Below are 27,587 nucleotides of genomic sequence, written 5' to 3'. Positions count from 1 at the left end.
TACATTCATTTATTAAGACAGAGACAGGCAGTACCTCTCCAACCATGCCATTCCAGACGTTGTTGATCTTCTTTCCATGTTTCCCGTTGGTGACCAGGTAGAGGTCATAGGTAAACTTCACATTCCTGGCTATCTTCTTGAGAATGTCAATGCAGAAACCCTTGCAGCACTGCTTAATATAAGCGCCTCCTGATGTGCTGTTACTGCAACAAGCATATGCACAAACAGAATTAGGTCATTTTTTATATCAGAGGACATTTGAGTGTTATGTGTGTAACTGTGCGAGCTGCCTGCTCGCTCCACATCTGGTGGTTCCATCAAACTGTAAAACTAGAATTATGACACTGCTAAAGGGCAGAGAGAGCTCTCTCAGTGTGTGTGTGAGGGACTGTGTGTTTCCCTTAGTGCCAGCTACCCAAACCAGATGAAAACACAGGGGTACCGAGGAGAAGCTGCTGGGCTTTAAATAGAGCCAGGCTCTACAGAACAACCAACCCACATAATTAAAATATCAGCTGTCCTTTCCTCATCTGTCTTCTGTGTCCTTTTCGCTCTGCCTCCTCGGTGTTTCTCAGCTTTCGTCTGTAGGAAGATGCTTCCCCAAAAAACTCCACAGCCACACACAAAGGATGCACAGAATTCGAGCCGGTGTTTAAGTAAACTTTTCTGACAGCCGTCCCCGAGGACCTCAGAGCAGTGAACTAAACTGCATTGTTGGATCAAATGATTCTCATAATCTATTAAACCCTACCAGCATTTTCAAAAGCATTTCCATGAAAAGTTAATTCCGTTCCCATGTCAGCAATCTTTGATGTAGCGTACTGTATGTGGATGGGAGCAGCAGCTCTGTGACCTTTTCACTTGCCTTTTTCGCTGACTCCAATTCAGGAGAAAGTTCAGGAAGAACTGAGGGATTCACGCACACAGAACACCGAGAACGACTGTCAAAGACACGACACATCAAAGGATTAACAGATCCTTTAACTGCAGTCGACTGTATGTGCGGCGCATCATTACTGCGTGTACGAGAGAGACAGAAAGAGCCAGAGCGAGCATCGTATACATACGTGTGAGTGAGTCTGAGTATGTAAAATCTCAGCGTCTCAGGTGTTCTAATGCATACATACTGCATGCAATAGTTTTTCCCAGCTGGACCCTCTCCGAGCATGCAAACACACAGACACATATACACACACCAACAGGCTGTCTGAGGTTCACACACAGTACATCTCTTTGATTATTTTCATAACAACAAACAGATGCAAATGATGTGGAAGTAGTGACTGGGTAAATGTAGCAGCTGTAGGGGGTTAGATGTATGTACTGTATACAGATGTATGGACATCTGCACATGGAGTGCTGCACATAAACATAACAATTGTAGAAGAAACTTGTCTTTTTGCCTCAGATTTTACAGCAATCCCCGCTAGCGGATGACTGGTTAAGGTCACAAGTTAAGCTCTCTATGAGAGGTGATTCAGACGTCTAATAGTCCTTGCCTACAGTGCTGATAATCTCAGAGGTTGTTATGATGCATCCATTTCTCCGAGGCATCTCCCGTCTGCCTTCTTTGTGTTCTACAGATGCAAAACCTTTAATATGGTGGCTTCCGGCTGTTAAAGAAATCTTCAAAGAAAGTAATTACCGGTGAGTTTTTGCACTTCCCCCGTGGTTAGCAGTGACAGTCCTATCCTATCCTATCTATGCTAACCCACGCTAATGACTATCCTGAACAATTTCAACTATTTTCTGCTGTCTGGATGAACCGACGCATTGATGACACAGAATGCTTCAGAAAAGAGATATTAGTTGAGCATTAGGGCTGTGTTGTGGTTAATGAAAGCACACATATGGTACTCAACAAGTGACAAATGAACCTCAGTCAATTATAATGCATATTTAGGGGCTTCAAACTGGACTTCCAAAATGTGCAAATGAGCAAAAAAGAAAAGCTGCCTTATCTTGTCATGGAGAGCCACTGGTCGAGGTGTTCATTTGTAGATAAATGGAGCAAATCCAAGAGGAGTTTAATTGAGAAAGTTTTACTTTCACTGAATATCTGAAAAATATCTTCTTTTTGTTTATACATTCAAGACGGCGTGTGACATATTTCAGCCTCTACAATAATGCCTTTTAAGTTCTTTCAAAGAGAAGAGTCCTCAGTATTGTTTGACGTGCCGCTGCTGAAAAAAGGCTCTAAAGCGCTCTACTGGGTTGACTTAAAAACAAATGTCATGTACGTTAAAACACATTGAACTGACATGATATCTGAAGAATCTATATTTGATGTTATTAAAGGCCTATTATGAAAAATATCTTTTCATCATTTTCATCTTAAAGCAATTAAAACATATCAATTTGTTGCAACAGAAATGACATGCAGTGCAGAGTGAACATCAGTCAATGAGGTGGACAGTAACAGTAACAATGTACTATAATATATACACATATATATATACACATATATATATATATATATGTACACATATAAAATAATCACATTAAGTGAAGTAGCATGGCAAAGTCTGTGTGAATTTGTGATACTGTTGTCAACAGTGCTGATAGCAGATAACAAAATGTTCCTGGGATCCAGATAAAGACATCAGATGTCAGATAAAGACTTGCTAAAAATCATGATAAGAAAAAAATTTCAGCAAACGGGTATGAGGGATGTTTTTAATGTGAGTGAGGAATCGAGATATTCAAGGGAATATTTTACAACACAGGATATGGAGCAATTCTGCTGTCCCGCCTGGAGTAGAAAGGACATTTTGCTGTTGGGGAAGAGCAAGCGCAAAAAAAAAAGAAAAAAAGAAGAAGAAGTCAAGGCCAGGTGAAATGATGACGAAGCTGCCGCAGGGAGCAGAGAGCTAAGTGGCCGGTTGTAGCAGAGCACAAAGCACAAGCTGGTGAGTTCGGATAGGCCGTAGCCTGCAGATATGGACGCACGACTCCCCGAGGAGCCTTGAGCGCCAGGACCAGAATTTAGAATATGATGCGAACAGCCACCGGCAGCCAGTGGGGAAGAAGAGTGTGGAGGAGGTGGGGAGCGCAGGGAGAACTTGGGGAGGTTGACGGCAGGGCAGGCTGCAGCGTTCTGCTCAACAGAATACTTTACGAGGCCGGCTTGGTGGATGTTGCAGCAGTCCAGATGGGCGATGACAAAAGGTTGGGCAGCGTCCCACATGAAACATCTTTTCATTTTCTGTCTCCAGGCATGGCGCAGGCTGGGGTTTGTTCTTTTATTTTACAACATAAATTAACCTCAGCTAAAAATGTTACACATAACTGAGTGCCCCGGAGTTGCCCAGAAAGCAAGATTATGTTCTTGGTATGAAAACAAAAAAGGCTGAAAGAAATTTCATCTTAATGCCTCTGATGATCAACATTTTCTAATCTACTGAACACTGTGCTGATGCCAAGATAAGGTGCTTGTTTCACAGAATACCATATATCAATAATTTGATATGTGCTATCAATTCAGTTTACATTAAGTTTATTGATATAGCACCAAACCACAATAGCAGTCGCCTCAAAGTGCTTTTTATTGTAAGGTAAAGACTATAATCAGACGGCTGCCTGTGAGCAAGTACTTGGCGACAGTGGCAAGGAAATAGTTCCCTTTAACAAGAAGAAACCTCCAGCAGAACCTGGCTCAGGGAGAGTGGACATCTGCCACTAGTGGTTGGAGGTGAGGAGAGGGAGACAGGACAAAAGACACATAGTGGAAGAGAGCCAGAGTTAAATAATAACTAATGATTAAATGCACACTGGTGTATAAACACATAGAAAGTGAAAAAAAGAAGAAACACTCAGTGCATCGTGGGAAATCCTAGCAGCCTAGACCTGTTGGCATAACTAAGCATAACTAAGAGAAGGTTTAGGGTCACCTGATCAAGCCCAAAAAGCTTTATCCAAACAACTGTCTTAAACCCAGTTATTAAGTGTACTGCATTTACTTATTAAATGTACAATATATAATTTAAATAATTTGTCCACCAATTAATCAATTAATAAACAGTTATATTTAAAAATTGATTTTTTAAAATACTTTTCTGTAGAAAAAACTGTCCAAATTTCTACTGGAATTACCACCTTTGGGTTTTTGGCCTCTGCAAAACAATCAAGATAAGGTTTACAGCCATATCAGTCCAGATTCACTGTGTATATTCCATGGAGGCTCCGATGTAGTTTAAAAGATGGACACCCAAATATTAAAAAATGGCCACAATGTCCCTTTCTGTTCCCGAGCTGTGACACAGAATAATGTGTTTGCAGAACAGCGAAGATGTTGCTTGACCTTTTGGACATAAAATGTCATCCTCTCACCATTTTATCCTGTTATAAAATTATGTGAAGTTTTTGTTATAATTGCCTCATGAATTCTTGAGTTTAAAAATGTGTTTTGTGAGGTCAAAGTGAGCTTTGACTCTAAGACTCAAACCAGTTACTCCTTGAGTCAGGCTGAACATCTGTGCCAGATGCACTGAAATTTTGTGTTTCTGTGACACTGCAATCAAAACAATGTCGTGCTAAATCTGAAGATTTCAGGAAAATACCCTCTTCATAAAAATGGGATGGACAGAAGTACATAATGACAACTTGACCAGAGCTGTTGATGACGCAGAATCAAAAGATCTTATAATCAAGCTCAGGCTGAGAGATCCGTTGGTTGTTTTTGAACCCATAAATTCAAGCCAACCTCTTTAAGAAAACAAAAATCAGGAAGAAAAAACCGTATTAAATAATATTTTGAATAAGTTCTCTAAGTCACACGTAAAACCCAAATCATGAAAGGTGCAGAGTACCACCGGGGGGTTTAATTTTCCCATTGTGAGTAATATCCACATTCTTCCAGGATCCAAGCACGCACAGCCTTAATGAGAGCAGTGTTAATGTACAATATGCAATATGAGGAAAACAATAAGCAGGGTTACTAATTAGCTGTATTGCAATATTTAAAAACAAGCAACACATTCAGAGCATTTAAAATAAAACACAAATCAAACCGAACTAATGAAACAATAAAACCACAGAGGGCTGCACTTGCCACTACAGCGGCAGGAGAAACAAAAATCGAGTATACCGACAGATTGGCATTAGCGAGCTGACAGCAACAGAGAGCAATTAATTATTAATGCTGACAGAACTGATTACCTCTGAACCAAATGAGAACTCGGGCTGTGTGTGTCGGTTCTGTCTCTGACACAAGAGTTTTATTCTTGTACAACACTGGCAAAGAACAGACAGCGGGAAAAGAATAAAAAAATCGAGCTAGGCGAAAGCTGCTCCTCTTAAAATTGCATACATTTTCGGTCAAGTTGTAACATGGGCCGCAGAGTTTGTGAGTTTAGTATTAAGTTGTGCTGAAACGTAATCGAGTTTGCCTCGATTACAGTGCGAGCTACGTACTGTACATTTGGATTTCAGACTAGAGGACAAACAGATGGTGACTCATTATTATATAAAGTAAAAATGAGTGGGCCCAGTATAGATCCCGAAAAGTGCAAGAACAAAGGGCAGCTGATTGACAATCATCCCGTCAGACACACTGAGACTGGTTAGAGAGGTGTGATTCTGTTCAGCCAAGAGATACACAAACAGATGAACTAACACTACCTGTGTCCTAATGAGACTGAACCTATTCGAAGAACAAACAGGTATCTGTCTCACCTCTTGTAGCGTCACCAATTCAGGGCATGCGAAGTATGGCTAACAACCTGGCTTGTGATTTTATGTGGGCAGTGGGCAGGTGTGGGTTCAGGTACTTACTTTTTGACGTGTTTGCGGCAGGGCACTGAGTTTCTCATGCAGGTGCCAGTGAGGATGTCTACGTTGTCCACAATGACGAAAGGTTTCTCTTCCAGAGTGACGATGGAGAGGTGGTTTTCATCTGCATCCTCGTCCCCATAGGAGTTATACCTCGGCCACACCGGGAACATCAGCGACAACGTCCCGTTCTCCCAGCGGCCCATCTGTGCAGATGGGAGAAAAAACACACCAAAAATCACAGTCACAAAAATCACTCCAAAAATCTATAAAAAGACATCTTATTGAAGTTTTTTCTTTAAATTTTCGCACTCATTTGTTACCTTCTCCCACTTCCTTTCCACATTTAGGACGATCACCACCAGTTTTGGGTTGGCCTGGTAACCGTCTGGAGTAAAGGATAAATCTCGGCCTTCATTCCACACGTGCATCATGTGCCTGAAACACATGGTGGGGGGGTGGGGTGGGCAGGAAGATTTGTTGTTGATTTGCATCTGCTGGAGTGTTTGTATATGTGCACAACAGCAAATACATTCAAAATAACAAGTTAAGCACTCTGTAATCACCGCAAGAGTCTCCACTTCAAATCAATGTTGTCTTCACCCACCGTGTGTGCATGGACGCCTGAGTGTGTACGCGTGTGCGTGCATCTATTTGTGTGTAGGAGTGAGAAGAGTCAGAGGCCACGTATCTCTCCCATCAACATTCTGCATTGATTTCTCCACAGATATATGCCTGAAAGACAAGTCACTGGTGCAACAAGGCTGCTCTCACTCTCTTACTCACTAAAGCTGTCCTGCATACGCAAACAGATCCTATGCTGAAACGTTTACACACTCGCTAAAGTGAAGCAGCAGAGAGAAGTAAATGAACTAGTATCACACAGTGATACGGGGATTAAAGACACACTCGCTCCAGTGAAACAATTTTCAGAAGGAGAGGATTTCCGAGTGTGAGGACTGGGATAATAGTGTGGATTCCCACTAGGGGAGAGAAGGCCTGTCCAAGGACGTTTACCTTAAAGACTGAATCACAGGGAGGACAGCAGCTGTCCAAAACAGACAACACCTTTTCTCTGACACCTTGTGTTCTGTTTTATTAGAAATTGTCTGAATCATCTCGACACCGCATCGGGGTTAGCTGTACAAATGAAATATCATTCAGCTAAAACAGAATATTTCAGAAGGCAAACATCTGCTTTATAAACACATTCATACTCTGTACAAAATTCCCCTTTTCATCCAGAAAAAAACCGTCTCAGTCCATCAGCTATCTAAACATACATTATCTGAAGTACTATTAAAAAGGAAGAGTTAAAAGCAGTTTTTTTTATGTGAGCTAAACAGGGCACGGGGCCACGAAGGAGTCATGCATGCACTCAGATATTGCGACAGCAAGTCAAGATGCATAAAAAGAACCATGTGAGCGCTGTTTAGCACGCACCCTGCAGCTGAAAACTATGATAATTACACTCCAGTTCAAACAGGTGGGATTTTATGTTGTCTCATCTCCAGGAGAGGTATTAGAGTCAACACACATAAATATTGTAGTCGGACAGTGGATTAGAGGGAGCTACATTAATCATCTGTTCTTACAAAGACTTGGAAAAAGGCCTGTGCTCTGTGAAAGCCGGCTCCACTCACACTGAGAAAAAGTAAACAAAAGGTCCCCGTCTCCCTCGTGTACTGGCACTGAAAAATAAATAAATAAGTAAATATAGATATATACCAAACAGTTGCGGTTTAGTTATGTCCTCTCCCAGCAAACACAATAATTAAATATAAATCTACACAGCCAAACATTACAGACCGGACCTTCACTCTACAACCAGACCTACCTCTGTCACAGATCACAATGCTTTGGACTATTAGTGGCACGTCAAGACAAATATATATTTTTTTGTGTTGGAAAAATCTTCCCGGTGCAGCAGGTGATGCCCTTGTCACAGCGCATCGCCACGGCTGAATACATGTAGCGGAAACGCTGTGGCAGTTTATTCTGGGAAACTGCTGTCGCCTCCTATTTCAGGTTTGTTACCATTTTGGGGGGAAAAAAAAAAAGTTTCTGATGTAAACGAATGACGCCGCTGTGTTTTTGAGGCATGCAGGAGAACCAAATCCTGTTTGTATTGTGATTCTTTGTGCAATGAAAATGAAATGTAAAGCTACATTATGAAGTGGGTTCAGCGATTTTTATATAAATGTATCATCATCGCCTAGAAATTCAGTAGAGGTTTAAGTAGTACGTGGAAGAAAGAGTTGCATCATAGAAATATATGAAACCCCCTCCTTCAGTAAGTGCAGTTTTTAATGTGGATCCTGCTACCACTATGTGAGAAGCACTTTTCTATTAGCTGAAATACTCTCTGAGCACTTTTATGAAAGTATGAATAAAGAAGAAAGGCAGGCTTCTTCCCAAATTCTGTATTATGGCAGAGAGCATATTTTTAGAGGAAAGTGACAGCTTAGGGGTTTGCACGCTACACTGGTTCCATCAAAAAGAATAACCTTTTGAAATTTACAACAAGGACAAACCTTCCATAAAAACCTGTATCATTGTGGAGACCAAATAAGCTCAACTAGAGTCTGAGATATTAATTCCTGTCAAGCAAGAATGACAGAAAATCCGGCGGGTCTGATAGTGTCTTTTAAGTGCCAGATTATGTTGTCCTATTCCTCCCCACCTCGCGTTGTTTATATGCACACTGCGGCAAGATTGTATCTAGACTAATGTATGCAGAATCCTGATCACAGCCTCACCACTTTTCCGAATCAGGGTGGGGGAAATCCAACCTGTCAGTTTATTATCACAAAAAAATTGGCTGCAGTTGTTTTGACAAATATGCAAATTCGATCTAATAAGTTAGTGAGACAAATGAGGTACCTCTGACAGTAAGAATAGAGCTCTGAATAAACATTTGAGTTCCTGTCGAGGTCTGAGTTATATTGGATCAACCTGTCAACAACAGCAGTGTTGTATATGCTTTGATATACACTGTAGCGGCCTAATGGGAGAGAAAAATGGGATAATAAAGCCATAATGGTGAAAATCGCACTGTGGCTCTCATTCTAATGAGCCAGCTCATAAGTCATCACCAATGTGCAGACCCTAGCAACATGACCTTTATATTTTTAGTTAGTTTAATATAGACTTCTGAATTTATAATAGCATATTAGCCACTGCATGCTTCATATTCAAGATGCAGTCACAATATCACTCTGAAAAAAAACTTTACAGAGGCAGTTTAGCTAACAGCCCTGTAGCAGCGACTGCTCAGTAGCTCAGTATGAATCTGCATGCTTGTGTTTCTCTGTGTGTATGTGTGTGCGCCTGTACATCACAGAGACTTCAGAGAAGAGTACATTATCTTGCATGCTGGTATGCACACCTACACACACCTTCTGACATACACTGTATGAGCCCCCCACAGAGAAAGTTAAAAAGGAAATCCAGACAACAAAGCTAGTAACAGCTGCTCTAATCCAAACTTAATGACAGTCCGGCCATGATGTGAAGCAAGGTGCACACGCAGAAGTTCACACTATCATACACACACGCAAACACAAGACACATCCTAAGCTCTAGTTAACACAGGGTGGCAACAACAAGGAGGTCTGCCTGAGGTCTCCCAGCTAAGGAGGCAGAATGAGCTCACACACCGAGCAGCCGTGTACACAACATCTAACAGTGTTAAAAGCCATTAGAAATCACAGTGTTTAACACTGCTGTCATCTCCGCTTCCTTTCTCTCCTCTTCCCCTCTCATTACTACATTAAAAAGAGTTATGTAAGGCTGCCGAACAGTCAGCCACAAAGACGAACCGAGTTATGCAAGTCCCTGGACCTTGATCTCCTCGCAATCGTCACACATCCACAGCTACACACACCTGCGCAGGGCACTAGGTGGGAGCTTCCCCGGGCTCCTGTCTGATGCTGTGCTGTAGCAGCTGCTCTGGGCCTCTGGTAGCTCTCCCTTCTCCCGCAACATGAAGGTGGCTGCAGAGGAAATGATGCCCACCCCATCCCGCACCCGTGTCTCCAGCGGGTACTCCCAGTCATCATAGGACACAGAGATCATACCCAGGGGGAAGACCTGAGAGGGGGAGGAGAGGACATCTAAGAAATGACACATATGGTTTGTAAGCTTCAAGTTTAGTTTAATTTGACATTTTTACCCCAGATTTGAAACATCCATATGCATTTCTCAAAGGTGTCAGGCGGATGATTTATTGGTTCTGTCTGTCCTCCGGAAATAATTCATAGCTGGCTACTAGATACGTGTGAACAGACTGTATGTCTATAAACTGAATTACTCATTCAGGTATCGCCTACATCTTGCAGCTGTCATTGAAAAAAAAATGGTATAGCTCAAACTTTGTCTCTCTAAAGCAGACTGAGCAAACATCAGAAAAAAAAATGCAGGCACAGCAATCTGTCAGTCTACCCTACAGTACTTTGTTTTTACATTTTAATTTGGCTATAGCTGTAGAGTCAGATCCATGCCTGAGAAAGAAATCAGAGGCGGAAACCCAACACAAACAGGAAGACTCGAGTCAGAGATGCAGAAGAATTAGGAGAATAAACATTTGAAAGGCTTTTGAGAAGAAATAAAATAACATGTTACCACTTCAAGTGTAGATAAACATTTGCGCCTGTTATGCTTTGAATTACTCACATTTTTATGTGCTATTTGGATGATCGGTACCTTATTGTCCTACCTGTGGCAACTATGTATTTTATGCCTTTGGGGCTGATCATATGTTGTTATGTACAAAGTAGTGTAAAAGATGACTTTTTGCTAGATTATCTGTAAAGTAGTATACTCTGACATGAACTGTATTACAGCAGTCAACATGATTTGTCTTTGAAGCATCTTTTAATAAGTAATACATGGATTAAAGATAAAGTTTCACAAATTCTGGGAATTCTGCACAGACACACAACATCACTTGTCTATGTAATCGCGTCTGCCTGCCAGCCCCTCTTAACCCTACTAATTAAGAATTTCTATCTTGTTTGTCTGATCTACAGACAAACAAAAACAGGTAGAAACACCATATTGCGACCAGGGTTCAACTGCCAGAGTCATTGTTTTGGCTGGAAGCTGTGATTTCCTGGAATCTTGCTGTCGTGAGGTTATCAAGAGTTCAACAGCGTTCAAGAGTCGAAACCAGCCAGCCCCTCATAAAACATCTATCAGAATTACATTTGATATTTTAATCTGGTGCCTGACCAACACTAGATTATATCCTTTAGATGGCAAAAAAATCAATATATAATATTTAATAATCTTCATTTATAAATATATATATATATATGATGCATATATACAATATTTCAGAGATTTTATTTATTTAATCTAGAAAGAGAAACAATTAATCTGTGGGTACCGGGAATTATATTATTTTTTATTTAACTCAAAAAAGCTGACTATGTATTGTATGTCAACATTCATAAATAAGAGGGGAAATCTGGGATACAACAGATGACCTGCAACAGCCTGGGATCAAAAACACTGCTTGTCTTGTCAAACCACTCAAAAGTGGCCACCTGTTACTACATATGGGGCCTCACTACCTCAGGGGTAAAGTCTGGGTTGCCAGTGGTGAGACTGGACACGATCCAGATGTAACCAGCTCCTATCAGACCCAAGGACCGAGCCTCCTCCATTATATACCTGTCAAAGAAAGGAGACAGATCCAAAGCTGAAGTCTGTGAAAGCAGTGTGTGACAAAGAGACAGAAATGGCGCAACGAAACGACACACGCAAACACTTACACGGCTTCATCCTTAGAGCAGTAGAGCAATATAACAGGACTCTGGATCCTCTTGAGTGCAATGTGTGATTTAGAGTTTGGGTCGCCATCCACAGCATCTAGAGTCACCACACTCTGCAGGTCCCATCGCACAAAGCTGTAACAATAAACCATTAAATAATACAACACACTTAATCTTGTCAGCTGTCATAAATAAAGGCAAGAAAACAACATGTGCGTTTGTATTGGGTGTTTTCATTACCTGTGATCCACAGTTATCCTCAGCGTGCTTATGAATTCCTGGTACCCCGGGAACTTGGATGTGACGATAGAAAAAACATGCCAGTCGTATTCCTCCATGATAGCAAGCATGAGCAGAGCCTCCTGCTGCAGAGCCGCGCCGAACTGGAAGAATGTGGATTTCTCATCCTGCAATGACATGTGGGGCCAGCAGCACAGACAGTCAGCAGATTTTTCAGAGGAAGTAAATTAATTGCAGAAAAGGGGATAAAAAAAGGCACTGGAGTCTATGTGAGCAAAAAACCAGAATTAGAGCCATTTTCAATTTTACAATCAGCGAGACAGACCGAGAGAAGAAGGGAGATAAGAGAGACTTGCAAGAGCTGGAGAAACGACAAGTAGAGAGGGAAAATGGGAAAGGGGCGAAGAGATGCTGAGAGATTCAGACAACAAGTGAGACTGCACAGCAAGAAGAGTGACTGCCGGCAACAGGGGGGGCCTAATGGTAGGAGATAACTGCCTCATAACTCACAGGTTTGATTCACTTCAGCACTCCGTAGCCAATATACCAAACAGCCAGGCATTGTCTTGAAAGGTAATTGAGCCAAATACTGATGTCTCCGATCATGTGAACTGACTTAAAAACATTTGAGTCATTAACACTGAACGTTTTTTTGTTGTTGCTTTCCTTTTTTTCCCCCTGTGCTAACTGCAACAATATATAAAGTCATCCTATAACTGTCTCATTTGGAAACCATCGTCTGTAAACTGCGGATCGAAATGTTCACAGCTTTGGAGCAATAACTCACAATGCCATGCACACTTAAATCATTTCGTCTCAGATTCAGGAGGAAACTGTGTGAGAGTAAAAGAGCAGTATGCACTATCAAAACCAAAGCAGCTGTTAAGCAGAATGAAACCCCAAACCGAGTGTGAAATAAGTTGCTAATGATCGCAGAATGTATGTTTGCATGAAGGCTAATCTACCCCCCAACAAATAGACAGCAACACGGCCGAGTCACCAGAGAGGGAGGGAGAAAAGAGGAGGAGGAGTGGGGGAGGTGTGGATGGGAAGAAAGAGAAAAAGGCTGAGAGGGGTGAATGAGATGGAGAAAAATGTTCCAGCCTTCTGAGTGAGATTGAGATACCTGCTGCAGAAAGAAGTGGGGGGAAAAGTATGTGAGCGAGAGAGAGAGAGAGACACTGACATCAAACCCTCCTTCACTATGACTGTGCCTCTATTCTACAGGCAGAAAGATCACACGCACACATACATGCTTTAACACTCTTTCAGCAGAGGGCATCGAAAAACGTGACACATTAAACATCAAAGCCCTCGTGAACACACACGAAGAGTCCGTTCTTCTTTTCAGCTGTGCGTGCATGTGTGCGTCTATACTGTTTGTGCACGTAAAAGGGCTCAGGCCCCGTACTTTGGTCCAACAAAAATTTCTCGGCTGTAGCCATAACGCACATCAGGTCCAACACGCCTCCCTCAACCACAAGAAAAAAAGCTGAAAAGTGGGAAGGGGAGAGGATGAAATTGTACTTCAAAAAGATCTATCTTGCTGTTTTCATCTGTGTGTTTGTGTGTGTGTGTGTGTGTGTGTGTGTGTGTGTGTGTGTGTGTGTGTGTGTGTGTGTGTGTGTGTGTGTGTGTGTGTGTGTGTGTGGCTTTATACTTTACTGAGGTTTAGAAAAAGGAAAAAAAAAAGAAATCTCCCTCTGTGTGGCAACAGGCACATCCTCAGCTCTTCCTAGATAAGAGGGACACACAAGCACAGGTGCTACAACACACTAACGCTCTCTTATATTCAAGTGCACAGCTGTACACTCACATATAAATCAGTGCTGCGAGTGAGATTACAAGCAATCTGATTTGTCAGGTAGCCGGTCAACCTAATTATCTGCCAGAGCTTTAATAACGGTGATAATTTTGGGTCACTCGTTTCTACTTTTGTCCACTGCAGATTATTAGTCGTCAAGGCAAATTGTTAAGATCTGAAACAAAGGAACATCCTGGCATTGCAACAAAGTCCGACTTGCCTGATTGTCTGAGTCGTCTTGTAAACAAGACCAAATTTACATATAATAGCCACATTATCTAAATCATTCATGTGTAAATGAGTGCACTCAAAATGACTGTAATAATGCATGCGCACAACTGGAGCAAGTGCGTCAATATCGGAACGAGGAAGCCAGCAAACCATGAGTGATTTTTACCACTGATTAGGTAATTATTGTACTATGCACCTCGATTTTCACATTCAAATAAGTTTGCCTAGCCTGAAAGGTTTCGAGATTGTCGGTTGGACATATAAAGCAACTGAATATAAGGAGTCTAAAATATCTTGTTTTTAATTTTATCATTGTGCACATTGTATTGCAACACACACAAAGCTACTTAGGTGGTGCTAAAGTTATATGTACTCACTGGCCACTTCATTTGGTACACCTGGTCAACTGCTTGTTAAACCTAATATCTTATAAATCTAATCTACCCACACATGGCAGCAACTCAGTGCTTCCAGGCATGTAGACATGGTCAAAACAAACTGCTGAAGTTCAAATAGATTCAGAATCAGAAAGAAAGGTGATTTAGGTGACTTTGAATGTGCATTGTTGTTGGTGCCAGACGGCCTCGTCTGAAACAGGCTCCTCTGCTGTAATCTTTTCACACAACCAAAAAGAGAAACTATTGAATAAGTGGTAGTTTTCAGGGTGAAGATGCGTCGTTGATCCGAGAGGTCAGAGGAGAATGGCCAGACTGCTTGAAAGTGACTGGGAGGCAAGAGTAACTCAAATAATCAGTCTTCTCTATACTCAAGGTATGCAGATGAGCTTCACTGCAGAAGAGAATCTCTGAAGATGGACTACAGCAGCAGAAGACCACAGCGAGTGCCAAACCTGTCGGCTAAGAACAGGACACTGTGGCTATAATACGCACTGGCTCACCAAATTTGGACAATAGAAGATTGCCTAGGCTGATGAGTTCTGATTTCTGCTCCAATATTTAGATGGTAGAGTCAGAATTAGGTGTAAGCAACATAAAGTGTGGGTCCATCCTGCTTCGTATAAGCAGTTCAGACTGCTGCTAGTGATGAAATAGTGTGGGGAATACGTTCTTGGTAGAGCATTGTTTAAACACCACAACATACTGGAGTATTGTTGCTGACCATGTTCATCAGTTTATGACCACATTGTACCCATCTTCTGATGGCTGCTTCTAGCAGGTTGACACACCATGTCACAAAATTCAAATGATCTCAAACTGATTTCTTGAACATGAGAGTTCACTGTATACAAATGGCCTCCACACTCACCACATCTCAATACAAATTTGGCAAGTCTGCAGCGGTGTTTCAGAAGGCAATCAGCCTGGGACTAGCAACGCATACCCAATAAAGTGTCCAGCGAGTGTATGCTCATGGCATATTTACACCTGTCATCGTAATCGAAGCCACGCTTTATTGAAAATGCACAGCCAAAAAACGATGAAAGCCATAGAAAGTAACATGGCCCTCTTTGTAGGAAATGAGTCTTCTTTGTCTGAGAAGGCCTTTGTATTAGAATAGTAATCTTATTTTAAGACAATATATCCAACTTTGCTATAATAGGATACTCCAGCTAACACTGAGCTACAGTTAACAGGCTTGAACAAATCGTTTGGATAATATTCCAGCAGAGGAACAAGATTGTTTTCCCTAATTTAAGAGTAAGACCTCTTGCATAACTTCTGAATTTAAGCTCCCTGGTAAAACTCTGGATCTAACCAAGACTTGCAGTCTTACATCTCACCATAAAGTCCTATTCATCTCATTTTGAGAACAATACACTATGTAAAAGCTGATTGTGTAAGATTATCTAGATTGTTTTAAGAATATATGTTTTATTTCTTAGTGAAGCTGGTGGATCTGAAGTTAGTTATTCTACAAGAAAATTCAAGCTTAATTACCATCAGCTGTACGCGGCAACATCTTCTTACACTGCTTTCAGCTGCAAAGGCAAAGGCTGTCCAGTAACAAGAGCTTAAATCACACTTATATTTCTTATTTATATAAATGCTGGTGCTACATCCACATCAAATAATTTATGTACACTCATTTTGTGATATCAGCAGTATCATCAGACACCCCATTATGGTTATTAGTTTCTGTTTTTAAGGAGAACATCAGAAGGGTGCACACTGTTAGAATAAACCGGTTGAATAACCTGATGTGTGATCATCCACCCTTTCAGCATCTATCAGCTCTGTTTTCCTGGGCAGGTGTATTAGATTATAGTAGCATATGCTCACAGATCTCTATTCGGAGCAATAAAATGAACAGTCCAGATGTTTTTTTTTATTAGTTCACAGAAGCGTACACTTCCTCTGGTCCTTTCATAAGTGAACTTATCACCAGTAAGAAAAAGTCACTTTACAGCGCCTGCATTTTAACTCATCCCAGCTGAATAGGTGCAGGTGTAATGAATAACCCTAATGACTATTGGGATGTATTAAGTGTCCCATCAATCCATTTCAACCAGCCAGCAAAATACCTGGAAAGGACTCACCTAAATGGGATGCATCCATTGTTACTGGCATCAGTTACACCTGTGTTTTTCCTGCCTCGACAGTTAAAAAATGTTGGTTGTTTTCTCCTCCATATGCATCACTTTGGGGATTTGATCAAGCTCCTTCTTAACTTCAAACAAAAAAAGGTCACCAATGACTTACATACACTTTGAAATTCAGTTCAGACGGTGGTTTGATTCCTCAAACCTCTACATGCCAAAGCTGCTCCACTCTCATTGGTGCGTGAGCTCATGTTTGAACGGGTGAATGAGAACATCAAGCAGTTGTAGAACTGCAAATACAATATTTGCAGTTTTATATTTCACATTAATAAACAAAAAAAACATTTTAAAAAAGAACTGACTAGATTTAAGTGTCATTTCTCTTGCAGTTTTTCTAAAAAAAAAAGTCCTTTTCTCTGAATAAAGTCCTCATTGAAACATTCTTTGGAGAAACCCTTTTTCATTGATCTCATTTAGTGTTTAAGAAAACTTCAAGGACATTTAAGCCAGTTAAAAAAACACATTTCCACTGAACTGTGTTGCAATGGATAACAGTATCAACATGTGGCCAGATTTAGGCACAACTACGGCACACACGTATCATTCAGACTCACTGGATGTGATGAAACCGATACATGTTGAGAAAGCAGCTCGGGTGAGTTGAAGGTTAATGCCAACAACGGATGGAAAGAATGTGACAGGCAAAAGAGGATGAAGCATGCAGTGTTTTCCACTACAGAAAGGTGCCTGTTTTTAATGCCATGCTGCCTGACGCCTCAAACACCACGGCCGTTCCATATTGATTTTTGGCCTTGTCTCTTGTGTACAGAGATTTTCACAGATTCTCTGACTCTTTTAGAAATATTGGGAACAGCAGATGATGAAATTCCCATGTCCTTTGTTATTTCACGCTGAAAAAGGTTACTTTAAAATTATTTGTGTTTAAGAGAGTTGTGAAATCCTCCCTGTCTTTACTTCTAAAAGACTCAGTTTCTCTTAGATGCCCTTTTAATACCCAATTATGAAATTTACCTGATGGCAATTAACATAATTAAAAGTGAGATTTTCCACTTGGTATATTTTTTTTCTTTTTGCATTACTTTAATAATCCCTAATTGTCCCTGTCTCAGCTTTTAGATCAGATCATATATTTAAAAAGAAATTCTCAGAGTTTCAAATTCTGATGTGATTCATTTTCGCCTTTTTAAAACTGTAAAGACCCGTCAAACTTTAGACAGATGCTCGAGAACATGCTTTCCACAGGCGCTAATTCAATAAAACATCCCGTAAGATGTTGGTGAGGACTTTTAGCCTGACTCGCAGGTTTACCTCTAATCTTTTTTTGTAGTTAAACCACAAATGTTTGTGCTCTTTTTTTGTTTGAGGGGTGTTAAAAATGTACCGTGTGTGTTTGAATTACACGAGTGTGTTTGGATACCTGTGCATATCTGAGTTTACAACATTTATGACAAAACATTATTGCAAACTGCCTTAGATTACCAACTTAGACTACTAACTGCCTGGATGACTGAGAACCTACACAGACATATATTTGTAAACTGCTACACAGACAAAGCTGAAGCCACGGGTGTTTTTCATTTCTAGTATTTGTGTCTAGGCGTTTCTTTGTGTAGTTATTTAAATGATGATTTATGTTCCAAGCAGTCTGACACATTTTATAAGACTTGTTTGATTTTTGTTTTTTTTAGTAAAACGGGATGTTTTGTTGGTTTAGTGACGAGTTGTTCATTACCCCTACAGTTTAAAGATTGTAGCTAAGCATTCATTTATTTTCTTAATAGCTCACTCAATTCAGAGTTGCAGGGAAGCTGCAGCCTATTGCAGTGGTCACGGTTTAAAATGCAGGGCACTCCTTTGACAGCTCTCCAATCTATCACAGCAGTGAGACACGGGCAGATCCATTCTCATATTCACGCATACAGCCAGTTTAAAATCACCAATTAACTTAACATGTAAGACTTGGGACTGTAGGAGGAAGCCAGAAGTGCTGTGCAATACTCTAAATTTTGGTATTGATCCGTTACCAACCAAACCCAGGATCAGTATAGCCAATATCAACACCAATACACATATAGTTTCAACTTATAAAGGTATCTTATGTCTAATAAATTATCATCAATTTGCAAGTTCTGAACACATATTAATGAACACTAAATCTATTAGTGAGTTAAAACACACACACACACTTTTAGGATTTCCATATATTTTGAAAGTACGTTTTTTAGAGACCTGGAATGTAAATGTGCCTGTCCGTGACACCTCCGGCCTTGTTATTGTTTGGTGGGCCTGTTGTTGTTTCCTCCTGTTCTTCCCATCCATTAAATGAAATTACTTCACCTGTTCATGATTAGAACCAAGAATCTTCTTGCTTTGAGGCAACAGTGCTGCCTAAGCATCAGAAAACCCCCCAAAAACAAAGAAACATTTTTTTATTTAGACTTTATACAGAAGCCCAACCATCTGACACGTTTATCTTTAGGTCATTGAAGGTTCACTGTTTGTAGCTGTTTAGTTGTTACTTTGTCCAGTAGAAAGGTTTGTGACTACTACTCTTTACAGACTGAATTAAACATACATTTTTCTAACTGCACTTTTACGTGAAGACTTAGTATATATTCCCAAAAGAAAGAGTTTTGTTGCTTTAAAACAATGTTTGAAGGAATCAGTATTGTGGAACTGTCCAGCACTGACCTGTGCCTGCAGCAGGGCGTGGATAAAGCAACTGCACCCTTTGAGTACGGATCAAAGAAAAGGTCAAAGTTCGCTTACTGTCCAGACCTAATACCCAGACATGGCTTGTTGACTTTGATTTTACAGCTGTTTATTGTGTCCTGTAATGTGTTGTTCATTTAGATTCAGGATTCTTTGTCCTTTTTCCTTTTCTGTGTTATTACATCGAAGTTCTGATATTCACTATTGTACTTCTCTGAGTACGTATAATATACAATATCAAAAAGTGTAAGTACACTTTAAGTATACCTGTCACAAAGAAATGCGACTGAAATGAAAAATGTTTTCAATCTTAGTTTTAAAACCATCTCCCGGTACATTGTTTTAATCCTATGAAAAGGCTGAACATACCCTGTTTGTGGCTTTTGGTTCTGGTTGAGTGGCTTGGTAAATGGCAGGATTGGCCTTTGTTTAGCGAATACAAATGAACTCACTTGTACACCTCAGAATGGCTTCAATTAACTGCATTCAGGCCAGCGGTTTCAGAACACCAAAAACCAAAATATGAATAACCGTGATGCAGCTGACTGCATGCTGGACTCTTGTTCTTGGCTGAGATCTGACTTGACAGAAGTACCAAAATGAGGTCCTCCAAATTGTACCTGTGCCACTCTTCCAGGAGGACCCTGTCCTGTGGCTGTTACAGCGGGACAATGCCCACCCAAACACTGCCAGGAACGCCAGAGGAGTGAAGGCCTTTCTGGATCAGGAGCATATCCAGACACTTCCTTGGCTAGCATTTAGTCCAAATATGTGTCCTACTGAGCATGCCTGGGAGATGCTGGGTCGACATTTTCATCAGGGTTAACCACAACCAATGACCATTGCACAGCTGCAGGCTACACTAACCTGGAATGGAGAGCAATTCCCTCAACAGATTGGGACATTTTTACAGTCCTTGGGCAGACAGGTGTGCTGCGTGCATTGCATCCAGAGGAGGCCATGCTTCATAGTAAATATCTCGCATGTGCATATATGACAGTGTCAGTCTATAAAATTGATTTAAAATAAAAACTTGTGCTTCTTTTTTGACTAGTATAGATATTCTCAAAAAGCAAAATGCATTTACTTTACACATGCTTTTTCTGCAAACTGCAGTAAAGCACTGGTACCTTATTTCTTTTTTTGTAAAAAAAATCATAACATTAACAGTCTCACTGCAGGACCAGATGAATTCATCTTTCACAGGTACACATTCTCAAATCTCATGCCTTTTTTTTTCAGCTACAGATTTGTGCAGTGTGCCTTCATTACCTCAGCGGCGAGGGCAGAGCGAAGGACGGCGGGCATGTGGAGAATTTAGAATGAATGAGGTGAAAGTCTTTTTGGAAAACTGAAGGAGAAGATGATAATTGCTGGTGGTTGCTGAATTATAAAGGATAAGAGACGTTGACACAGACCTGCATCTTCTCATCAAATCACACAAGTCCACCAAGAAGCTTACCTATGAATAATGCATGAACATAACACGTGTGTACACACACACAAACTGCAAATGTGTCTCCACATTATAACCGCACATACCCAGAGATTCTCTGATGACATTGTGCATCAATTATACAAATACAGTGAACTTCCCGTACAGTTTCACTTCATTCCATGTGCATGCACACGGCACATGCGCACGCGCACACGTGCACAAAGAGCGGCTAAAATACAGCCTTACTCATGAGCCAGCATACTGATGAATAATACACCATCAAAACCAAGACAGTATCTCACTTATTCTCGCTCCCCCTCACACACACATGGTGCTTTATGTCAAAATTCATTTTTGTTTACAGCAATCAGATTAAGAAAATATGAAAGTGTAGTGGGAGCGGTGCAGATTCAGGCTAATGACGGATGAACTGACACATTTCTAGAAATGGCTGGGAGATGGAGTCATACGGGCTAGAGGATGGAGGAGGAGGAGGAGGAGTTGAAACTACCCTTAGTGAAGGTGGATGAAGCAAGAACTGAGCAACCACATGCTAAGACACCACAACCAAATGACTGGAAGGAGAGTACATGACATGGGGCAGAAGAAAATAAAAGAATAAAGCCAGTGCGCGGGATGATGACAAATAGATGGGTGTGAGGGGGGAGAAGGAGGAGAAGGAGGAGGAGGGTGATGAGGCCAGCAATGTGCTATATTAATATTTAATGCAGCAGGTCAGTTAGGATAGAGCAGCTACATTAACTTAGACTGACACAGTATGGCCCCCAAGTGCAAACAAACTAGCATGGCAAAATAAAATCTGTGTCAACAAAGTGGAGCTCACTGCAGCTTCAAGGGTCACTTGTAGAAGAAAACAGCCACAGTGACAGTGCTATAAAGGCAGAGGGTTTTCTTTCTTTCTTTTTTCTTTTTTTTTTCATCCCAGAATGAGATTCTGCCCAAAGTTGAGTTGTAGAAAGCTTAAAATAAATCCCCACATTATTCTGGTGAACTGAACATCAAAGTCTACTGGCTACATAGTGCAGAAAATGTACTCCCTCAGTTCCCTGTGGTCTGAGGTACAGGTGACTGACAAAAAAAAGAATTACTTTGGTATATAAATTATGGGATGGCATCAGTAAGCACATTTGGGGACAGCTGCACACAACAGATTTTGTTTTTTTTATTTGTCCTAGTCTTCCTGTGATATTAGATCTTAGTGTAATTAGGAATAATTAAACACTGCAGGTTAGTGCGTTAAGAGGGTGAAACATAGGGGCATGACAAGAGGGCCTGTCAAACATTAAAACCGAACTAAAGAGCTTCACTGGCGTACGAGACACATTTTCTGCTGCAGTCTAATTCTCTGTAAATGCTCAGCAGATGTTCTGCAAACCCGAGTGCTAACAAACACTGCTCTAAATCCATGCGCTAACATAGAATTAGCTCAGGAAATCTACTCGCAAACAAACACCTCGGGTAGTCCAGGAAAGGAATATTTTTTTACTTGACCAAAACCAGAATAATCAGGCCAAAGAAGAGTTATTCAAAGAGAGCTGCTTGTGTTAGAATAGCTTCAGTACAACGGGGCCATTTTATTCTACACGTGTACTTTGATTTCTTGGTGTTTGAACTGTGCTGTGACTTCAGGAACTCTACAAAGAGCAGTTTTGTGAATATAATAGTAACACATGTTACATCAAACATCAGTCTGTGGGTATTCCTGAAAGCTGCGAGCAGGGACATCACAGTCGACAACCTCTGCAGCATTAACAACACTGACGTAAGGCAGGTCCTTCAATAGCTAACAAGCAGAGGTCCCTTAAGCTCTAAAAGCTCTTCAGTTTTAGAACACAGAGACAGGTCCCAAAGCCCATATCCACCAACCGTGCACAGGCTTTCTACTTTTCTGGGATTGACAGAGAGCTATAGCATTTAGCTTGCAGACATTGGTTCCCAGTGCTAACAAAGACTACTTTAGTATTTAACAAGAGGTAAGTCCCGCTGCTTAAATCTACTGTAGTATTTAAAAGTCTTGCACTCCCCGTGGAAACACTGAATACCATTTAACACAGCGCAGAGCCCCTAAGCTAGCACAGCCTAGCTCAGATTAGGTCTCACCACAAAACCATGGGAAGTACGTAATGGACAGCAGCACAGCCTCGGATTGACAAAGCTCACAACGAAACCTCAGAATGTAAATGGGCCTGGGATACGACGGGTCTCCTGACATTTAAAACACTTTTCCTTCTCCGACCCAACACTTAAATGGTTTGATGTTATTTTACTCCTGAGTTATCCAGAACACACAGTCCTAAATGGTCACACTGCTGAGGATGTTACTTTTAAAGTAAAGGTCTGCATCCACTGATGTAGAGAACTATGGAAGAAGAAAAAGGTATTTCTGAAATACTTTAAAAATACACACTAACCAGCCATTGTATCACGTACACATGTTCAGCTACTCATTAACACAAATATCCAATCAGACCATTACATATTAGGAACTCCATGCATTTAACCATGCAGACGAGATGACCTGAAGTTTAAACCAAGCATCAGAATGGGGAAGAAAGCCATTTTAAGTGACACTGAATGTAGCATGGTTGTTGGTGCCAGATAGAAACATATACTGCAATTTTTACAGGATTTACAGAGAATGGCCTGAAAAAGAGAAAATATTATTATAAGTACCTTATTCATTTGAGCTGCGCTGCTTTGAGCTGATAGGAAGGCAACTGTAACTTAAATATCCACTTGTTACAAGTAAGGTATGCAGAAGAGCATCTCTGAATGTGCAACAAAGTGAAACTTGAAGCACTTGTGCTACAACAGGAAAAGACCACACCATGTACTACTCCACTCTCTCAGCTAAGAACAGGAAACAGACTCGCAAAAATTGGACAAGAGAAGATTGGAAAAATGTCGCACGGTCTGATGAGTTTCAACTTCTGCTGCAAGATTTGGATGCTAGAGTCAGATCAATATGAAAATCTGGATCCATCCTGGCTTATATCAAGAATTCAAAGTGCTGCTGGTGTCTGGGACATTTTATTGAAATGTTGTGGGTTCCTTAGTCCCAACAGAGCATTGTTTAAACATCAATGTTTTACTCTAAAATTATAGGACAAAGAAATCTTTCTGTCTATCTGTTAGAGATGTGAATCACCAGACACCCCATGATACAACATTATCACAGTACTTACAATATGATATTATTGTGATTTTTAACATTTTCCAATATGCAGTGTATTGCAAAAAAATTCAAATTCATTTATATATTTATTTGTATATTTATTTGCCTCAAGGTGGTTTATATTGTGAGGTAAAGACCCTGCAATAACAGAGAGAAAAGCCCAACAATCAGATGACTCCCTATGAGCAAGCACCCAGCAAGAGTGGGAAGGAAAAACTCCTTTTTAACAGGAAGATACTTGGGGAATTTGCACAAATTGCATAACTGCACCATCACTAAAATAAATGCTGCCATGAGATAACATGGACTCACTCTGCTATCAGTCTGCCAACTTGGATGGGGCCAAATTGATAATAACATGCAGACTTTTTGTGAAAATACACAAATTAACTGTGAGAAATAATTGAAAATCACATATCTGTAGCTTTCTATAGAGACAGAAATTCACATTTAGCTATCACATTTTGCGCCCAGCTACCTTTCTGTTCTACAGGAAATTAACTACAGCAGTGGTTCCCAAACTTTTTTTGCTGGGCCCCCATTGTTTAACAAGAAAAATGTTCGCGCCCCCCCACCCCCGCGCGTGCACGCGCGCACGCACACGCACACGCACAAACACATCCTTCAACCACACACACCCATATTTTGCTCCATTGCGGTTTATTTCACACTTCAAACATTTATTAAACAATTAAGCAAATACAAATAATCTGCAATAAATTACAGGTAGTAAGAAAATAAACTACCAACTCTTTTACGCTCCGTCCGCACCTACACGGGTATTTTTGAACGCGCAGCTGTTTCGGGCACATGTAAACGGCGTATCGAATCACCGAGAACGGAGATTTTTTAAAACTCCTTTTTTTTGCGTTTACGTGTGGACAAGGAATACAGAGTTTGTCACGCAATGTCAAAGGTATGTGCCTTTTTCACGTCACACTGTGCGCCACGTTATTGTTTACATGAGATGAATTGCAGAATGGCAGATAGAGACAAAATACTGTTAATCTGACTCTGCAGGTTTTACACGCTTACATATACAGTCCATTACTGTCCCTGCATTTAGAAAGGCAGAGGCATCACGGTGTAATTATTTTACATGTAGTTGTTTTTTTTTTTCCTGTGTAATAATGTTCAACATTGCTATCAATACATTTTCAAAAAACCCTCTACAAAATGGGTTCAAAAACATAAACAACTGTGGGATACTGTTTGTCCGTGATTTGAACAGCCCAGCGCTGCTCCCGATGCAGGGAAAACTAATTCTGCAGGGAGACCTACCTCAGCACTTGTGCAGGTGAAACCAAAGGGAAGATATGCTTCACCATATTTTCTAGTCTTTGGCTTAGAATGAAGTTGGTTTGAAACATATTCAGCTATGCTTCATCTCCTGCTTTGCGTTTGTGTGGGCGCCCCGTGCTAGCAGTGTCCAAGCATTGTTTTTGTTTTTTGTTTTTTTCCCTTTTCATGCCGCGCCCCCCCTGCAATAGCTCTGCGCCCCCCCTAGGGGGCGGGCCCCACACTTTGGGAACCACTGAACTACAGGGTGGGCCATTTATATGGATACACCGTAATAACATGGGAATGGTTGGTGATATTAAAGTCCTGTTTGTGGCACATTAGTATATGTGAGGGGGCAAACTCCTCAAGATGGGTGGTGACCATGGTGGCCATTTAGAAGTCGGCCATCTTGGATACAACTTTTGTTTTTTCAATAGGAAGAGGGCCATGTGACACATCAAACTTATTGGTAATGTCACAAGAAAAACAATGTTGTACTTGGTTTCAACGTAACTTTATTCTTTCATGAGTTATTTACAAGTTTCTCTTTGTTTACAGCCATTGACATGTCGAAGAGGTTAACACGTGAGGAGCGGATCGAAATTGTGTTGATATCTGGTGAACGCAGTAACCGGGTCATTGCAGCAGATTTCAATGCAAGACACCCTACGAGACCACCCATTCCCATGCTACAGTTATCAAACTGCTTGCTTGGATTTGCCGAAATGTGGATGCAAGAAAACTGTCACTAATGAAGAAACATCAGTGGCTGTCCTAGCTTCATTCAGCAAGAGCCCACAGCGTAGCACTCACCGCATGTCACTGGAGAGTGGCATTAGTCGAACATCCCTTCGGCGGGTATTAGCTACTCACAAATGGCACCCTTACAAACTCCAGCTACTGCAGCATCTCAACGAGGATGACCCAGATCGGCGCACAGAATTTGCAGAATGGGCAAAACAAAAATTGGAACAGGACCCTCAGTTCACGCAGAAGATTTTGTTCAGTGATGAGGCAAACTTTTATGTGAATGGTGAAGTTAACAAACAAAACCACCGCTATTGGTCTGACACTAACCCACACTGGATGGATCCCTCCAAGACTGTTGGACCAACAAAAGTGATGGTTTGGTGTGGTATATGGGGTACAACGATAGTGGGTCCATTCTTCATCAATGGAAACCTCAAGGCCACTGGATATTTGAAATTGCTACGTGATGATGTGTTTCCCTCTTTATGCACTGAAGCTGGCACGTTCCCTGAGTTTTTCCAGCAAGATGGTGCACCACCACATTATGGGTGCCAGGTCCGAGCATTCCTAGATGAACAGTTTCCTGGAAAGTGGATTGGTGGTCGTGGGCCAGTTGAATGGCCCCCAAGGTCTCCCGATCTGAACCCCTTAGACTTTTACCTTTTGGGTCATCTGAAGGCAATTGTCTATGGTGTGAAGATACGAGATGTGCAGCACCTGAAACTACGGATACTGGATGCCTGTGCTGGCATTTCTCCTGCGGTGTTGCTATCAGTGTGTGAAGAGTGAGAGAAGAGGGTTGCATTGACAATCCAACATAATGGGCAGCACATTGAACACATTTTATAAGTGGTCAGAAACTTGTAAATAACTCATGAAAGAATAAAGTTACGTTGAAACCAAGCACATCATTGTTTTTCTTGTGACATTACCAATAAGTTTGATGTGTCACATGGCCCTCTTCCTATTGAAAAAACAAAAGTTGTATCCAAGATGGCCGACTTCTAAATGGCCACCATGGTCACCACCCATCTTGAGGAGTTTGCCCCCTCACATATACTAATGTGCCACAAACAGGATTTTAATATCACCAACCAATCCCATGTTATTACGGTGTATCCATATAAATGGCCCACCCTGTAGAATGCAACCAGCTGGCAGTCAGAGAGTCAAATCCCCCTCACGTTGCGCTCATTGACAAAGACTCATTCATAGTGATGGCAACATTTTGGCAATCTGTCTGTATTTAGAAATTAGGCAGCAATGATTTGCAAACCTCTGAGAGTGACTGCAGGTCGCTTCCTATGAGACAACCTGTGCAGTCACCGTGGTCATGGTCATTTTTACTCATGTGACTGAGCCATTAGCCTGCTCTGAATTGGGAGGTAGCTTTGCCAAGGCGAGTGTGTCCAGTGTTGGATGGTTTTTCAGCTGAACCAATTTAATGTGAGTGTGCTTGACTAACGTTATCTCAGGATGGTGTTGAAAGAGAGGAGCCCTCTTTGTCGTGTTCTATTTGTTTAATTAAATACGTACATTTTTGATGTCCCAGTATTGACATAACATCACCAAGCAAAGATATCACAAAACTATGTTGTATTGATTTTTTTATTTTTATCAGTGTAGTGTCATTCACATTTGCTCATTTACATTTTCTTACTGGATTAAACTGACTTAAAGTATTAAAAAATATATATATTTTCAAGTTTTGGAATATTTCATGCTTATAAATATAAAAATTTTAAACCCCTTTTAAACACACAACTAGAAAAATTTTGATATAATTAGCAAAACTTTTAAATATGGATGTTTTTAGGATGCAAATAATTCATTATTATAATTACAAAGTTAGTAAAGCTTTCCTCCTG

The 27,587-nt window shown here is 40.9% G+C and overlaps 1 protein-coding gene across 1 annotated transcript in view; it reads right to left on the bottom strand.

The window, feature by feature from the left end:
- grin2ab (glutamate receptor, ionotropic, N-methyl D-aspartate 2A, b) overlaps positions 1-27,587 on the bottom strand; it is a 115,965-nt gene that overhangs the window by 19,450 nt on the left and 68,928 nt on the right. The window contains exons 5-11 of the mRNA XM_039613029.1: positions 11,787-11,953; positions 11,547-11,681; positions 11,346-11,445; positions 9,656-9,861; positions 6,093-6,207; positions 5,773-5,975; positions 35-203 (exon numbers count right to left, since the gene is read on the bottom strand). Coding sequence (XP_039468963.1) covers positions 35-203; positions 5,773-5,975; positions 6,093-6,207; positions 9,656-9,861; positions 11,346-11,445; positions 11,547-11,681; positions 11,787-11,953 — 1,095 coding nt within the window. The remainder of the gene's footprint in view (positions 1-34; positions 204-5,772; positions 5,976-6,092; positions 6,208-9,655; positions 9,862-11,345; positions 11,446-11,546; positions 11,682-11,786; positions 11,954-27,587) is intronic.

The sequence above is a fragment of the Oreochromis aureus genome, linkage group 6 (genome assembly GCF_013358895.1).
Source record: "Oreochromis aureus strain Israel breed Guangdong linkage group 6, ZZ_aureus, whole genome shotgun sequence".
Taxonomy (NCBI): domain Eukaryota; kingdom Metazoa; phylum Chordata; class Actinopteri; order Cichliformes; family Cichlidae; genus Oreochromis; species Oreochromis aureus.
Note: the sequence above shows the minus strand (reverse complement) of the source record. Positions and strands in the feature narration are given on the sequence as shown.